General features: G+C 40.0%; 1 protein-coding gene across 1 annotated transcript in view; it reads right to left on the bottom strand.

Annotated features, from left to right (window-relative positions):
- FANCI (Fanconi anemia complementation group I) overlaps positions 1-18,377 on the bottom strand; it is a 42,208-nt gene that overhangs the window by 5,323 nt on the left and 18,508 nt on the right. Inside the window, exons 16-34 of the mRNA XM_018571885.1 lie at positions 16,821-16,935; positions 16,614-16,736; positions 16,219-16,287; positions 15,527-15,628; positions 14,667-14,855; positions 14,468-14,589; positions 12,385-12,549; positions 12,111-12,290; positions 10,123-10,289; positions 8,029-8,102; positions 6,740-6,856; positions 6,528-6,579; positions 5,976-6,103; positions 3,876-3,944; positions 2,704-2,797; positions 1,287-1,474; positions 1,109-1,165; positions 973-1,032; positions 436-501 (exon numbers count right to left, since the gene is read on the bottom strand). Coding sequence (XP_018427387.1) covers positions 436-501; positions 973-1,032; positions 1,109-1,165; positions 1,287-1,474; positions 2,704-2,797; positions 3,876-3,944; positions 5,976-6,103; positions 6,528-6,579; positions 6,740-6,856; positions 8,029-8,102; positions 10,123-10,289; positions 12,111-12,290; positions 12,385-12,549; positions 14,468-14,589; positions 14,667-14,855; positions 15,527-15,628; positions 16,219-16,287; positions 16,614-16,736; positions 16,821-16,935 — 2,137 coding nt within the window. The remainder of the gene's footprint in view (positions 1-435; positions 502-972; positions 1,033-1,108; positions 1,166-1,286; positions 1,475-2,703; positions 2,798-3,875; positions 3,945-5,975; positions 6,104-6,527; positions 6,580-6,739; positions 6,857-8,028; positions 8,103-10,122; positions 10,290-12,110; positions 12,291-12,384; positions 12,550-14,467; positions 14,590-14,666; positions 14,856-15,526; positions 15,629-16,218; positions 16,288-16,613; positions 16,737-16,820; positions 16,936-18,377) is intronic.

Below are 18,377 nucleotides of genomic sequence, written 5' to 3'. Positions count from 1 at the left end.
ATATATAATGTAATAAAAACCTGCCACAAAAAATGTGTCAGGCCATGATTGTTGACCTCTGCTTTTGAAAATGCTAGTTGTCTGAAAGTAATGCCAATTATTTATAGAGAAAGAGTTCTTTGGCAACAGCCTTTAGTTTTAAGTAAGGATTTCAAAGGCTTCAATAAGTGAAATCTGAATGTTTCTGGCAGTTGTTAAATCATGATGGCTTGTATATTACAGTTTAGGTGGTTACCCTCACTAAGTGCATGCAGCTATTGATAACAACTTTCATATAAAAGTGGTTATTACTATAAAGATATTATGGATGTTTCCATTTACCTTTTGGGCCCATCTGGGTTATGGCTTTCCTCAACGTAGACCTCTAGAAGGGATGCTGTTCACTGACCCATTGTACAAATATTCTATACAACAATACAAAGATGTACAACTTACAGAAGATAATGCAGCCACATCCTCCTTTTTCTTTTTTTCTCCCGACAGTGCCTCATTCTGTATATTCTGTTTAACAAAACAAAATGAATAAACACAAGACACTGATTCTGAAAAAACAGGAAACACAAATTGGAACCAAATGTCCCTCATTATACCTCATTTCAATATACGCTCATTGTAAAAATACACCTACGTAAGGTAACCAGGCTCCAATAAACGTATAATGATTACATGACAGCCATTCTATATGGATGTAGAAAGTTCCTGTCAGATGGCTGTCCCAGGACAAAATCGAACTTACATATGTGCACCACTGAGCAAAATGACAATATTGGTGTCCATTCACCGCACATCATATAAACTATTGCTTCTATCATCTGTCATCTCATCATGAGTACATGCTATGATCAAGTGTTCAGAGTACTGATTTCAAGATAGAAACAGGACACTCCACTAGGCTTATGATGAGTTTTGGACCGTTAAAACATTTAAATCACTAAGCTATGCTGCCATTCCTAAGACTGTAGCTGCACATACCTGTGTATATGTAATGAAGGCATAGCATTGAGGGGTTAGATGTGAGCCTGACAGTTTAACCTGTAGATAAGAAGGATGCTGTTAAGCTTTGTTTTTCCAGGAAAAAGAACAATTTGGAGTGTTAAAAGAAACTTACCAACTTTTCCAAACGTGTAGGAACAGCCCCCAAATTATTAGTACAAACCTGCAAATACTGAACATAAGACATACAATGTCAGACAAGGCAGCTCATTACTAGACTTTATAAAAAAAGAAGCCATATGATACACGTCAGGATAAAACTCATCTGTCATGTGTCCATTAGATTGACTTACATATTTGAGAAGAGCAGTCAGAGCTGTGTACATCTTAGTAAGCTCCTTCAATAAAGTGTCTATACAGCTTCCAGTAGGTAATGCGGTCTGGATCAGTTCATGGCAGGCGGTCAGTAATGTACCCAGCTGTAGAATGACAGCCTTTTCTATGGGTTCCCTAGGATTTGTAGCTTGAGTACCATTGTCATCTGGGAAAAAATACAATCAAAAGAGTGCAGAAAATGTTTTGGGGATAATTCAGTACTGTGTGTTCTATGATCTTAGGTCCTGGTTACCTTATTATAGATTGTTTAATCATTATAAAGCACAGTAAGTGTTTTCCCAATAGCCCTGGTCTGTCCACTCATCGCTGGCTCCTTTGTCTGCTAAATTAGTATCTACCCAATTAGGTTTTTATTTGTGGCATTTCAGCAAAGGCATCCCAACCGCTCCAGCGGCACCCACTAAAAAGGCCTTTAACCCCTGCTACACCATGCTCACCCACATTCTGTCAGACATTGCATGAAACAAGACAAGTGGAAACAATGTACCAAAGCCAGTGAAAAAGAAAACTGGGGTAGCTGCTCAAAACAATTTTGGTTAAGACGCCAAATGTATCTGGTATTATCTTTGCTAAAAACACAGCGTTTAATCATGTCACAGACAAAACACAGATTGACTGCAAATTGTCACTGTATAACGTAGAGGAAGTGTGAGGCTCGGGTGACCTCTGATACAGTCATGTGAGACCTTGTGGAAAAACCATCTGAGAATTGCTGCTCTATCATCTTCCACATCCTTGCTTCACTTTCCATTAGCCCAGTCTTTGTAATTCAGCCACATTAGCTGAGACTGATGAAGCCAGATATGTTGAAGGTAATTAGTAACATGCACTCATTCTCTCAATGAATAGAATTCTAGTGCACTGAGTAGCTCCTTCCTCTCCCCACGCTCCTTGCCTACCCTCCCCTACTCACTTTATCTGATGTCTTCTGTCTTTTCCTTTGGAGTCATTTCTCTTTACTATCCACTGGGACTACTATACTGCTCAAATATGTTGCCCTCGACTCACTACTATATGAAGATACTTATTGACTCAACATTGCCTGACACTAACTGATATCACTGTGGACATATTGAATGCATCTTTCAACCTACTGTGCCTAACTTTGAGGTCCCTGTGGAACCCTATCTACTGTAAACTCCTCTGTAAGCCAAGGTGACATTGCTTTACCATATCTGTAGTTCTAGTTACACAAAACTTTTAAATGAGCATTAAAAAATAGAGCCAAGTGTTAGAAAGCCTTGAGAAGCAGACTAGATTGTAAGATAGACAAATGAGTGGAGAGAGGGAGGTGTGCATTGGCATGTGAGAACAGGCATAGGGTAAATATGACTACACTATGTACTGCTATCACTAGGCAGACAGTCCACTCACCATTTTTCTTCTCTGAACCGGTCTGTGTTTTCAGTTTAGCAATTAACCATTCTACCTCATCCAAAACCTTTGCAGCTTGACCTAGAACCAAAACCTGAAGAAGGTGATATGAAGAACAATAAAGACTAATATTTATACAATGTGCAAACATTCTTAAAGGCTGGATGTGCCCAAACGTGATACGGCCATTGAGACCAACATTGTTTCACTCAGCTGTAGGCCAAGTCACATTGTTTAGGAACTGCATCATAAAAATATTGCCACCTAGCAATAAAACAAATGAATGTATCAGACACAGACCGATTCACAAACTGCTCAGAAGACTACCTTGCAGTTACTCTAGTTACCAGTATCTTCTAGCCATTACCATACAGTCTAGACCACTGATGGTGAAGATGTTTGAACCCGAGCGCCCAAACTGCAACGCAAAATCAGTTTATCTCAAAGTGCCAATACTGACAATATGTTTGGTATTATATACATTCACAGACACCAACACAAATATAATCATACATTCATAAACACACACACATCGCACACTCAAAAAAACACACACACTAACAATTAAAAAAATTGCTCCCTCTACTGCTTACCTGATTTGCAGGGAGGGGGCTGCATCCCTTGGGTCCAGTGGCATTATCCAGGTGGTCCAGTAGAGGATCATTATGGTCTGCATCTCTGGCTGATGCAGACCATACTAAATCGCTCCTTCCTGTGGGCAGCAGCACCATGAGGGAGTGATAAGTATGGTCTGCATCAGCAAGAGATGCAGATCATACTTACCCTGCACTGGACCACCACAGGATGATTTTCATTTAATATATTGCCGGCTTGGCAATATAGGATCTGGGCACCTTCCAGATTTAAAGATGACCACCGCCATTTGCGACGGCCATCTTTAAAGACGTAATGAGACCCATGGGACACCGGAGGCCCACAGGGAGCACCCCAGGTAACAACCTGGAGTTTGCGGAGGGGCCTGTGTGGCACGTGTGCCATAGGTTTGCCATCACAAGTCTAGACCCTAGAATTACAATCTCTGCATCACATGTTCATTCTCCAATTAAAATAAAGTCATGATGTGAATAGATATAAGTGGCTCTGCTTACATTATAGTGTAGCACAGGAGTATCTGTGGTTACATTAGAAACATTTATTGATTAGATACTCACAGTGACAGTCGGAGCTGCGGTCTTTAAATTAACAATTTGGAAGTGCGATGGTTTCTCTACTTCAATGTCCTGAAGGAAAGAAAATACTTGAATAAATATCCCTGAAATCATAAACTTGTAAACACTGTAGGAATGTAACGTTGTACGAAATAGAGCAGGGGTAGGCAACCTTTGCACTCCAGCTGTTGTAGAACTACAACCCCCATGAGGCATTGCGGACAGCAACAGGCAAAGGCACAATGGGATTTACCCATTATCCAATGGAGGACACAGCTTTGAAGAATTGTGAGACGTAGGGTTATGCTGCTGCCTCCAGGAGAAATGCACACTAGGCAAACTAATTTTTTTTTTAAACCTGTCACTTTAAAGATGTAACCCCTCCCACCTGCCAGTTTGCTTAGTGTCTTCAGAAGAATAGATGTCTCCTTCTCTTCTGCTTTATTATTTTAATTAATTTTTTTTCTTTCTTCATTGAAGATTCTACTACCAAGAACTGCTAGTTGATTCATATCAGATATTAAGTCCTGGGAATCTCTCTAGCTAGCGGACAAAACAGATTCATGTCAGATAAGGTAAATCCTGGAAGTTTCTCAAGTTGTCAAAAAGCAGGTAATTTCTGGTCTTAGTACTTATGCTTTGCCCTGCGTCGGTCATGAACCAGGTCGTCTCTGATCTCAGTACTTATGACTCGTCCTGCGGTGGTCCTGTGTTCCTCATTAAACGTTCAGGTCAGTGTTACCTGGGGATTCCTGTCATTATGTCAGGAATAAGGTTGTGAGTAAAAAATTTATTTACCTCATGTTTACAAGGTTGGGCGTTTTGCCTCCTTTTTAGTTACTCGGGATGTGTGCTTCTAGACTCCTAAATGCCTTTGTATGTGGCGTTTCACCGATTTTATTTACCGGTTTATTTAGAAACTTGTGACATTTGTGCTTTACATTGGTGTCACTGAGGTGTCTGGTTCTACCAATCACAAGTGACCCGTACACTACAGTGCCTCTGAGGTGTTGCTATGGTGACTTGTGCTTGTTATACTTTATGTACTTTACAAGTTGGCCATGTGGAGGAACTCTCCTATTTTTGCTCAGGCTTTCTGGTAAAAATTGTTACTTTTTGTTAGGGATGCACTGATAGCGATACTAGTACCCGTTTCTAAACCAAGCATTTGGGCAAGTACTCTTACTTGCCCCAAATGCTTCAATACTTACCTCCGATACCGGAAATTTCGGTCAGTGGGAGATTTCCCTCTAACTGGCAGTGCCGAGGGAGCATGGAGCCAGCTTCCTTTCCAATCAGGGAGCCGGGCGGTGAGTTATGACTAGCCTCCCAGCTTCCTGATTGGCTAAGAAGCCAGTTTCACTTGTTGCTAGGCAGCGTAGTTTCCTGACCAATCAGGAAGCCAGGAGGCAAGTCAAGACATGCTGGACAAAAAGTCAAGACATTGGACAAAAGTACAGAACAGATGACTGCTGGAGTTAATCCACATTTTATTGATTGTGGATCAGATGACTGTTGCTTCTCATTTTGCATGCGATACATTTCTCGCTACTCATCATCTGTTGTCTTGAGTGTCTGTCTCTTCCATTCAGATCTCCAGAAACATCTGGTTTAAGTACTGGTCAGTGGAACCCCAATCCAAAAGGTGACTTGTGTTTATCCTACATGAGGGGTCGTCTTTGAAATTACCTTGGATTACTTTAAAAAACGCAATGGGAGGTAAAAGTGAACACTTGCCTCATTTGTTCTGGAGAAAGCAGCATATAACCCTACGTCTGAGAATCCTTCAAAACTGTGTCCCTCAATGGACTCTAAGAAAAGGATTTTACAGTTTTTTTTTTGTTTCACTACAGCTGAAGTGCTGAGGTTGACAACCCTGAAATAGAGCTTATATGATCGCAAATTTACAAAGGAAGTGGGAAGCCAACATTGCCCATGAGGAGCATGTGAAAACTGATTACAGGCAAATAAGAGCTGCAGTTCTTAGACCAAAGTTTCAAACTTAGGTCCAAGATATTATGCAATTTATGAGAACTGATTATAAATTATTTTATAGTATAAGAAAGCAAACAGTACAGTATGGAAAGATAGAGCTCTATTCACCTGATCAATATCACCAAGGTGTCCATGGATGTCTTGGCCGAGCTCTCGGAGTATGCTCACAGGACTCTTGAACAGAGAATGCATACTAAACAGAAGAGTCATTGCACTTTTACAGAACTGGACATCCTCTGTAGAAACAAAAAAAAAGCCACTGACTAAGTGCCAAGGAAAACTCTCCAGGCCCTCACGAATGGCCAATAATTAAGTTTTACATTACTGTGGATATCATTTAATACACAGAAATACTTGTTTAGAATGACTCCTCTACATCGGGGTCACAATTTGTACCGAATGCTCTAAATAAGCACACACACCAAAACAAATCCTGAATATGTAGGCAATCTAAGGCCAATATGAAAATTTGATTAATGCTCTCTGGAGATATTTCTGGCTGTGACATTGAGGCTGAGCTATGTTACGTATTTTTAAGTTTTTACACTGTTCATGTAGCTCTTACTACCAGCCAGGCACTAGGCTCAGAAGCTTATGCTTGCCAGCTACATTACACTGCCAGACAATGGAGGACGAACACACACGCACAATATTTCTTACCATAACTGGTTTCTTTACAAATTTTGACAATCCATGACAGCATCTGCACATACTAGAAAACAAGACATAATTCAGTATTAATGACAAAAGTTCAAAAGTTAAATAAAGCAAGTATGTTTAGGTTTGTTTCCTAGCCATTTTATCCATTTGCACAGCACTCACAAAGTGCACAGGGACCTCTATATTAGCATAACATCAGCACATTCTCTGACCTGCTGAGAAGACGGCTCCAGAAACCGGTACAGTATTGAAAGGATGTTGACTAACAACACAGCTTCTTTGCTATTAAATTCATCTTCCCCGCAGTTAAGCTGGTTTGTAAGAGACCTCTGTGTAAAGAAAATAAACTTTATATAACAGTAACTATGCAAACACTAAAAGTATTTCCAACAACATATTATACCATCTTCAGCAAGAGATACAAAGAATATCCTTTCGATGCTGATCACAAAACAACAAACCAAGGCCTTTGGTCACCTAACCTCTGAGGAAAGGGGGTAATAAGTCAACCTGAACTCCCTCTTCCAAGTATTTATTGCCGTGTCCCTGCTAGGGAGTACTCTTCTCATTTCCTTTCTGAATGACCACTGTCTCTAAGACAGAAGTGAGGGAACTTTTTTCCAATGGGACACAGCAACAAAAAAAACAGAGTCTCTAAACTTCCCCTATTCTACGTTTTTATGGCAGTGGCACTGCTGCAAACCTTTCCTCAATTTTTGAAGAGAAGAAATTGGTTTCAGCTCCAACTTTAAATATAGGTCCAAAAAAAAACAAGCAATGCAAATATATGTGAGCCTGGCAAGATTTCAGCACTCGGTGATCCTTCATGAAGGCATACCTCACAAATGAAGCTGAATACACAGGACACATCTATCCAGTGGAAATACAAACATTGTACAAAGCAAAATAAAAGACCTCAATTTCAAAGCAGATTTGTCCAATCCCTCCAAGGCTAAGGGTGAGAAAACACTTTCTGATCTTGGGCCTTATTAAGTCGGTTCACACTGGTCGGTTTTACCTACCGAGAACATATTGTTGACTAACTGCTGGCTAGAATGGGACAAAGCAATATATTTTATGTGATAGTACAGTGATTAAAATAAAGCTTTGGTTGAATCAAAGCTTTATACTGCAAGACAACCATGTTAAAAACATAAAAACATTACAGAGGTGGATGTAAGGAAATATGCCAGCCAGACATTATGAGCTTCCTGTGTAACTATGTACCATATTCAGTTTCAGTTATGTAGAATGTGTTTACTCACACAACCTGTTACAAGTATTGCTATGCTGAAGAAATGTTAGTCAGGAACAGAACAGGTATTCTGTAACAAAGCTATGACAGAGGAAAAGGGAAGCACTGCTTGACCTAAAGATCTCAGGTGAGGTGAAGGAAGATACAAAAAAGTTTAGTGTTCTGGAGTGAGGGTTTCCTGCATTCTGTGTGTATTCTCCATCACGGCAAAAGTACCCCCATTATAGGAACATTTGTAAAACATACTTCAAACTGGGAAATCAGAAAGGCAGCCTTCTCCGTGATATTTGTTTCTCTAGATTCCTCTTCACTGTCATTATCTAGAAATAAAGGTTGTCAGAACACAGATGACCCCATGTTAAAACATACAGCAGACAGTACTTTTTAAGTGATTTAGATTAATGAGAAGACTTAAAAAAAATTATTAAAAGTAATACATTACACAGCAAGTCCTACATGCTTAAATTTAAAGCAGACCTTTAAAGTAAATGTTGCCTTTAAGCTATGTAAATAAAAACTAACAAGAGGGCTGAAATGCTTAGCTTTTCTGGAACAAAATGCTGCTCCTCAGACCCTCCTGTACTCTTCATGCTGCCAAAGTGACCTCTGCTAAAGGGATCATGTGACCATATGTCTAGAATTTTAGATATTTGGCCAGCAGTGGAGGAAACTTGGAGCTGCATTTTTATTCAGCTAACTTAATCCTTGGTACTTAGGAACAAGATGCAAAGCCAACCTTATATGTTGTTAGCAAACATCATTTGGTACCTACAGGTTGCTGTTACAATTGTGAAATGCCTTTGCAGTACCCCAAAAGCCCCAATCAATCTGTGGGCAAGTTTCAACTTCTTGGAATTCTACATCCCACAATAAATGCAGGTGTCTCCCCATTAGGTTGCAGACATTGGAATATGAGTGCAGCATCTGGATGAAGCCTAGAAGCAGCCTGAAATGTTTTAGGTTTTCTGAGGAGCAGCTGAGATGCTTTGAACGTAGTCACAGGAGTCATTAGACATTGGATAGTGTTGATTTGACTCATCAGATTATGTTTCAATTATAATTTGAGTATAGGCCTATACAACCTCCGACAACAATAAGCTCAATCAGGTAACTTCTAATATATCTAGAAAATACCACTTTACCTTCACCTGATTACATATAAAACATTTTAAAGGAGGGATTTATCAAAACTGGAGCAGAAAAAAAAAATCTGGTGCAGCCGTGCATGGTAACCAATCAGCTTCTATCTTTCATTTTCAAATCTTGAGAGAAGCTGATTGGTTGCCAGGGGGAACCGCTCCAGATTCTGTCTGTTCCAGTTTTGATAAATTCACTCCTGCCCTGTCTCTGAAGACTAACTTAGTCAATAGGCTGGTCAGGCCAAGCATCTGAAGCCAACTCAAATTAGTTGGGTTGCTGGGTGCCTTTTTTTCCCCCATTCCCACTGGTTCTGCCACTGAAAGGGTTGAACTTTAACCTTCAATTTGTTCCTGCTGCCCTCCTACATGAGGCCTGGTCTCTTATCCTAAACCTATATGCTGTCTTATCGCTATGCAGTTTCCTACTGATCCGTACGCTCCTGCACTAAAAATGCATCCCAATGTATCCCTATGTGTTTTATGGGCTACAGTTCTCACGTGCGCAGTCCGTTACAACAGAAAAAATACTGCATGTCACATTTTGTACGGTCAGGAAACGCGTCAAAAACGCGGCCAAAACACATAGCACCGCGTCTGCAGATCCGCACCTGATCATCATGTGAACAGGGCCTTAATCTAGACAAAGAGTGTGAGCGAGTGTATGGGTGGGTGAGAATGTGGAGTCCCACTGTACCAGGTGCACTTTCACTAATAACAGTCACCAGGTCTTCAGTGACAGGGCAAGCAATGAGGTAAAGCAAAACATGTAACAAGAATCTTGACTGAAGAAAAAAGCCAGTATAAAAAATAGGATTGTTGTGCTCAGCTTAAAATGCTTTTAATTATGCCTACCGAGGGACCAGTTCCACCCTCAGTGTTTATGATCATGCTCTCCATACTGCTATGGTACAAATCTGAGGCATGCTGGTAGTGGAAGGGGTTATTCTGGGCTGGCCTACAGTACGTATGCCAGTGTCCAATTCTTCAGTAGGGGTCAGTATAACCCGAAGGTTACAGACCTACTGTGCCCCTCAATGGACTCCAAGAAAAGGGTTTTACAGTGAGTACAAAAGTCCTATTATTTTGATTGCAGTCCCCCATTCAGAGCGCTGGTGGCCAATATTACGGATTGTAAAGCTCATTGAAGACAGCATCCATTATAAAATCAAGAGAATTTGTACATAAACAAAAAGAAACCTACCCAAAGCAGCCAGAAACTGTGAGAGCTTGGTGTGGTAGCGCAGCTGAATAGTGTAAAAGATCTGCACCAAACCTTCCAAACACATCAGAGAAATGTTTTTCCCTTTGTCCTTTTTCCCAGAATCCTCAGCAGCAGATGGGATAGAGGTGTATCTCCACATTAATACCCTGTATACAGATAAGAAAACCAACCACAAAAAAAGAGAGACACAATTTACTCCCTGGCCACTACAAAGCAGATTTGAAAACAATATTTATATAGTCACAAAAGTCCATGTAGATGCATTTCTAAATGGGTCAAGAACTGATTTACTGCTTTACCATGACATTACAATTCTGTTTAAAATGACAGAAAGGACACAAAAAGGTAGTTTTGGAAACTGTGTACAGTAGTTGTGCAGATAACATAAAACTTAAATTCTCTAAAATGTTCCAGCGAAAAAGGCCAAATTCTGAATTTTATCGTAATTTGTAGTCCCATCTTCTTGTGTATTTCCATTCGCTGTAATGACACCATCTTTATTTTTCTAAACACAAGCTAAACAGTACAAAATGGTTAAAACCCCCCAGGCTGCTTTCTGAAATACCTCTACTATAAAATGCACACTTCCCTAGAGAAAACTGGACTTTTCCTCTAAACATGGCTTCTTTTAGTCCTCTATAGAACATTCGCTTAACATTTTCTTAAACTGTGACCAAGTTTTAGTATATACATTTTGGCACTATAAGTACATTATTGTTTTGGCAAACTCCGAGACTGTGTCACTGATTAGAAACATGAGGCTGCCATTGCCAACTTATTTTTCAAGGTGTCGGCTTCCTGGCTGACATCTATCCATATGGCTTTAATACATTCCATCACTGACCCCCAGATCAGGAGTTCTATACTTGATCCAGGTCAGCAATTGAAAGTATGTGAGAGGCAGGCAGCCAGAATTATTTGGAGGGGGATCCGCTATTGCTTTCTATTTTTCTCCAAGTACAGTTTTCTTTTAAGAGTTAAATAAAACCTGTGCTTATGAAGTACACAAGTTATCATATGCTTGTCAAACCACCAAAGCTTGGTTTAACCATCAGCAAAGTGATGATTTATCAACTGCCTGTGTTTATTAATCAATGACAATAAACAAAAAAACTAAAAAAAAAAACAGTTCTCCAATGTGATAGCTTAAGTTTCACATTCATCATAGTAGCCATGTACAACGAAGTTGTTGATAAAAACAAAAACTACTGTATATTGTGTTTTAAGAACCTTAAAGTGACATTAAACCCTCAGATTTTTTAACATAAAACAATACTGTAATGTGTGCCTTACTGTAATCCATGGTTGTTTCCCTTCTCTTTGCTGCTCTTCCTTTTAAATCTGTATCTGTTCACGTGCTGGGCAGAACTTCTGTTTTGCAGCAGTTGCCTTGTCTCAGGAATGGCTACATGGTGTCTGTGTATAGGTTTGTAACCTGAGCCAGCACTACAGGAAGAGGCCCTGAGCTGCAAAGGGAAGTTCTCCCCCAGCATGAGATATGAGGATTTAAAAGGAAGAGCAGCAAAGAGAAGGGAAACTACCATGGATTACAGTAAGGCGCACATTACAGTATTGTTTTATGTTAAAAAATCTGAGGGTTTAATGTCACTTTAATCTCTCACATTTTAACATGCTCATAGTACCATATTTATTTTACTGTACTGCATATAAACATTTGCAGACGCTCGCTCTACTGACTATCTATATTTCACTGCAAAGATTCTGCCTCCATGACCAACAACTGTTTCCATTCTGACTGACCTGATAAGTAGATTTGCGTTGAGAAAGTGAACGGTACAGCACAATTATGGACAAGGAAGCAGAGCCTGCTTAGGTCATAAGCAAATGTGTCTGTCCCATGTGTTCATTAAAAATCAAGAAACACAAAGAAAGCTTAGAAAACATTAACACATTGATATATCTTACATTAACCCGATCAAGGTATAGTTGGCCACTTTGTCCATTACCTGGTAATCTCACAGATGCTGTGGAACATTTTGTCACTATTCTGTCCGTCAGGCCCATCAGTGACTCCGGTCTCCTTCAGCTGTTGTATCTTCTGCAATGCAATAGACACCATATATCTCATGAAGTCTAGATTGGCTCTCAGAACACCAAGACTTTCCTCGTGGGCCCTTGTACTGTCCCTGAAAAAGATATGTACTTAAAGCAACAGAAAAAATATGAAATACCAACTACTAAAGAATTTATTTTGATACACATTCAGAACCGATCTTGTACCTGAATAACGCAGTTAGAATTGTGGAAACAAATCCCATAGACAGCAAGCTTTTGCATGCTTTACTGTTGCCGGAAGGTTTTGACTTCCCGGATTTCTCCTTCAGGATATCAGCCAGTTTGCTGTAGCATTTAAAAATCCCCATAATGTCTTCAAATTTGCTTTTACTAGGAATAAAAAGGGTGCACACATATGGGCATCAAACCGCAATAAAAACCAAGCGAAGGTGCTGTAAATCTTGCCAAAACGGTCTTTAACATATGAAAGTTTACAACATAATAATAATATCCTTACACACACAATAAATATCAAAAGTAGGCCATTAGATGTTACATATCGAACATTGTAACTAAAGCAAGATTCAAACTAGGAATGTTCAGATACCAAGTACCGTACCCGGTACAAGTACATGTACAGATACTTTTCCAGCTCCAAGACTACACTAGAGAAAAATGCAAAAGTTAGGAGGCAGCTGTCATTTGTAAGAAGCACACTAAACTCCTGGGATTTGTACATCTCTGTTTTAATGTATAAATTTGTTTTTATAAATATATATAAGGGTATACACTGATACAATTTTGTCAAGTACAAGTACTAATACTTGTCCAAGTACTTACAGACACAAGTACCGATACATTTGTGTTTAGTGTCATGTGACAGGTTTTCTAAAACAATACAGACTAATGATTACAGTGGTGGAGTGCCAGAGCCCGGTCCCAGCTGCAACCACTGCAACTCTGGTAGTTTTCGTGAAAATGCCAAGTATAGGCACTGGTATCCGAACAACCCTAGTTCAAACCATCATGACAGCTCTGGGCATTAAGCAGTAAACAACATTTTAAATACAGTTAGGTAATGCCTACATTTTTTTGTTTTTATTTATCTGTGTTCCATTGGAAAGATTCATCTCTACTTCTGTCTCAAAAGCGATAAGAATTATTTTCATGGTAAGGGAAATTCTATGTTAGGCTAGCCATACACTGCTTAGATTTTCAAAAGAACTATCTTACGACTGAACTTTCTTTCGACTTTCTATTAGTTGGCGGGGTCAAATCGATGATCGCCTTTGACCGTAGTGATGAAAAAAGTCAAAGGGAGCAGGATGGAAAATGTTTCTCCAACAAAATTCTAACAGTGAATGTGGTTTTTGTTTGGGAAACTCCATTCATTCCAAAATCGATTAAAATAAAATTAAGTCACATTCGACATTCATCAATTATGGCATTATCGGGAGGTAAAGAAAGTCTTTCGTTCAGAAATCTACTAGTGAATGGCCAGCTTAAGTTGTCTGTGTTACAAGTGTCACCAACAGCTGTTCCCTTTATTCCTTTTCTGGTGAAAACTCAAATTTGACGATTTTCCCTTCCTAATCTGTCCCGGTGACAATGGCCACAAAGACAAACAGAAAGGATTAATCTCCCCCCCCCCAGCATTTATACACAAAACAATAAAAATGTGTCGAAAGAATACACTTTAAAAAGGAGTTGAAGGCTGAAAGATAAATAAAAAAGGTACCGTATATATCACATAATAGAAAATGAACAGTTAGGCCTCATTCACACAGCTAAGAGTCGACCCCCGTACAGATCCGTGCGTCGTGCACGGATGTATCGGGCCGTTTCCAGGAAGGACAGGTGCCGCGTGTGATTGTATGCAGCCTGTTCTTCACTATGGGAGGATGCGGCCGTACATCGCTGTACGCTCACCCGAACTGCACATCCGTGCGGTTGTCTGTGCTCAGATGCAGACAGAATTCATCCTGTCTGCGTAGGAGTACGGACACCTGCACGGATGTGCAGCTCGGGTAAGCAAATCACACGCAGCACCTGTCCTTCCCGGGAACGGCCCGATACGGCCGTGCATGCCGCACTGATCTGTACATGCCGACTCTAAGCAGTGTGAATGAGGCCTAAATGTACTATGAACACTAGATCTCAAAATGACTTATTGCCGATATAAAAGAGCATGCTAGCAGGAGAGTTGGGACTATGTCTGCATCTTTTGCAGAAAATAAAACGATCAGTAAAGAGAAAGTGACTGGTTATTGCCTTAACAGAAATATGACAGATTGGCAGCTTTTCTTACCTGAAGTTTGCTATGGTAAAGTTGTACTCAATCAGCACCTCACAAACTCCCATGACCAAAACAGCATAGGTATAATTTTTCATCCCAACACTGGAATTTGGAGAGAAGTCAGCTGACTTGTCCTGGTATGGTGGGAGAAAACACATTAAATTCTGGCTGTAGCAAAACTGTGGCTTCTCAGTTAGTGAAAGAGCATTACCAATTCAAACTCTTCCAGATCACATTTAGTCATTCTTCTTGTTATAGATTCCAACATTTCATCAATTTCTTTCCGACATGCCATATAGTCATCATCGTCATTTTCATCTTCCATGCCCCTCTCCTGCAGTGAACTGCTCTTCTGCTTGTACCAGCTCAGGCAACTATGAATACTGCTTAATAGGTGTGCCTAGACAACAGGAGTGTCAAGTGTTAGGAAACGATTTAGACGAGTTTAGAAGAGTGATATCTTTGGCTATCCAATTCTCATCAACTTGCACATTACACTGATTGGCCAGATTATTATGACCACCCCATCAGTACTTCGTTGGGCCACGAGATGACTTCGTTGGGCCGCCTCGTGACTCCACGAGATGTTGAAAGGTGATGCGAGGAATCTGAAACTGCACTGTTGCCCTTCTGTTGTCTTGTACTAGTCTTGCCACTCTCCGTTCTGCCCTAACATTGACTAGTCGCTGGCGGCCACAATTCGCACGTTCAGACCCAGATTTTCGGCTGACAGTCCAGTCTTTAAACACTGCTCTTGAACATTTAACGAATTCTGCTGTTTTGCGGATACTCGCTCATGGCTCCGAGCGCCAACAATCATCCAACATTCAAAGGCTGTTAAATCGTGTTGTTTACCCATATCTTCCCAAAAATCGCTTCTACTGTCGTGGTAAACAACCTGCTTCCCTATTTATAAATGGTCTGGCCCTCTAGCAACTTCAGCGCAAAATTATAGCTAATTTGCCTACAAACGTCAGGTGGTCATAATAATCTGGCCACTCAGTGTATAATAAAGGCAAGAAATAATTTTCTACACTTGTATTAAAAATGCATAGCTTTTGTCTTTCTTACCAAAGGTTCTTGCAGTATAATCTGCTCTTTTTGGGCTGTGATACACTTCTCAAGCTTCAATGGCGGCAACAGATCAGGCTCTGGTTCATAATAACGCTTTAACTGTACAAAACATCAGTAAACACAATTCAGGCAAGGAGAAATGGAAACCCCTACAGAACATCACACGCTGAAATGGCAACATAGGGAATCTAATTTAGCATTATGGGTGGAGTTAAGATGTAGTAAGAGTGCTTATTGAAAGAGTCACAGCAACAACTTAGCAGATGGTGCCGGTACCTAGATGTGTCTTACCAATTAGCAGAGTGGCCCTGTTTTTAGCAGTAACGTTAAACTCAGATAGCAACCCGCAAAGCCTGTCAACACTATTGCACCTTTACAAGCTTTCAGGAATTCCCTACACAAGCAGCCTTGACTGGGGACACAGTGAGTTCCAGTACATATTCTCAAAAACAGTTTAAATCCATGTTGCAGACTTTTGGAAACCATAGTAATGCATCACTAAGGACCAAGCATTGACTGTTGGAAGCCAATGTTTAATGCATGACACTATAGAAGTAGCCTAGTAGAAACCAACAGAAATATATTAAACATATTATAATAGAAATGTGGTTTTTAGAGGAAAGAAACATCTTTTAACCGGCTAATCGGAATAACAAAATTTTTTTTTTCTCAACTACTGACAATCATACCTGGGACACCAATGTCTGCATGATAGGGCTGGCCAGTTGAGAGTTGCGTCTAAGTACATCATAAAAACCCTGATACAGAGAGAAATAAAAGATGAAATAAAAAAGTAAGGCTCATAATGTATGAAAAGCTATGTGTTACAATCTGAATGTAAAATCTCCTTTACATTTACCAACAACTATGTAGTGCGAGGGCCTGCCGGAATGCATACAGGTTGATTGTATACTGTAGGTCAGGTGGATGCTCATATTATATAGTATTTGTAAATCTAAAGTTGATTGTACAGAGATTGTATGGTCAGATTGTAATATTTATTTTGAGCTTAATATACGCAACAGAATCAGACACCACAGTAATGAAAATGTTAGAGGTGATCACTGATAATTAGGGACATTACCTCATAAAGCAGACGTCTAATATCTTCTTGCTGACTCAAACTTCTTCTTAGGCAGCCCAAAATCTCCAGGCAAAATGCCTCATTTGCAGCAGAATTGTAGCGGGTATGGACATCCACCAGCACCTACAAAATGACAGACTTGAATATGTAAAACTTGCTATAAAGGCTAGAAGGCCATGCAACATTATATTAGGCATGAATTCATACCTGGCTTGCACCAATGGCCTGGCTGCATTGTGAGGAGGACAAGCTTCCAAGGATCTTAAAATTCTTCAGTAAAAGCAAGAAACCAGCAACAGCAGACTTCCGGGCCTCTATTTGACTAGTCATAAAGAAAAAAAAACAAAAAAAAAAAAACACAAAACAGATCAGTTGAAGAATTTTGGAAAGTGATTTTTACCTTAACAAGCATACACAAACATGTTAGGTTACATTTACAAGACCGGTTATTTTTTACAAGCAAAGAATCTGGATTCCCATATTTATACTGCCAATCTTAGCTTGGATGCACCAGTCTTGGTCGATATGTAAAATACAGTATACTGCAACCTACAGAGGAACTGATAAAAGTTAAAGTCATAGATTTTCACAAGAATTTATTCTTTTCATTTGCTTCCAATTGTTGAAATCTGTCACAAATAGTAAGGACTGTAACTCAGGTAAACTAATATATGTACATTCATGTCCGACTAATCATGTATGCACAGGGACAAAGTGGTACTCTTTTGTAGATCTGTATCCACTGTAACTTTTTCAGCTGGTGTCTTGTCTGTATTTTCTTTGTTGTAGGTGTGACGACATGGTGATCAGTTTATGTGTATTGGTTAAGTTAAATGTGTATTGGTATTGAGTTATGTTTGAGTGCGTTATGCTGTGTGACCTGGTTATGGAAAGACTATCAGCCCCATCCCTCGTTATCTCCCATTGTACTCTGAGGGAGCTCAGAACAATGACATTCTGGCCAGGCTCATGCTATGGCTGTCTGGAGTTCGTTAGCAGGTGGACACCTGTGGTGTTGAGCAGACCGATGGTCTGGGAGGAGGGGAGGTGGATGTGATGGGATTATATTCTGATTTCATCACTTGCTGTATAAAAGTTTGTGCAGTTGCTCAATAAATCAGAGTTTGTTTACCCTACACTCAAGCCTTGGCTAGTGACTGGGGAAACTGGGAGCTACAGATCTTCAGGTTTCAATATCTCCTCAGCAAGGAAGAAGACAGCGGCTGACATACTCATCCTGAGTACGGGGGTCTGTCACAGTAGGTACTAACATTAACATATAGTTCACAATGCATCTATCTATCTACTGAAAGGGGGAACAGGATTGAGCTGGTTGGTGCCAATGATATGCAAGTTGTTTGAGGATGAATAGATGTCTCACTGCCTATTTTTTGCAGTAAAACATCTGCCCCTCTACAGTCATCCTAATGGGGGACCAGGGTTGGAAAACACCTTTTTTATGCCAAAAACCTTTCACCTGTCAAGTGGATATCTCTTTCTTCAAGATAGGGATATGCAGTGCTGCAGGCAGAGGGAAAACCTGTTATTGTAGCAAAAGTACCAAACCTCTGTGATCAACATGATTGGCTAATCGGAGTAGTCACATGATTGGTTCATGAGCTCTCTAGGTGCAACCTATTCCTGGTTATTTCACAAATGTGCCCCAAAATAGGAAATGCTTGCTAAAGTACCAAACATTGCCCGTTTCAAAAGAGATTACCATAATTGGTTAATCTTGGTGATCACAAGGCCTGGAAACAGTGC

The sequence above is a fragment of the Nanorana parkeri genome, unplaced genomic scaffold (assembly GCF_000935625.1).
Source record: "Nanorana parkeri isolate BGI_ZX_2015 unplaced genomic scaffold, ASM93562v1 scaffold42, whole genome shotgun sequence".
NCBI classification, from domain to species: domain Eukaryota; kingdom Metazoa; phylum Chordata; class Amphibia; order Anura; family Dicroglossidae; genus Nanorana; species Nanorana parkeri.
Note: the sequence above shows the minus strand (reverse complement) of the source record. Positions and strands in the feature narration are given on the sequence as shown.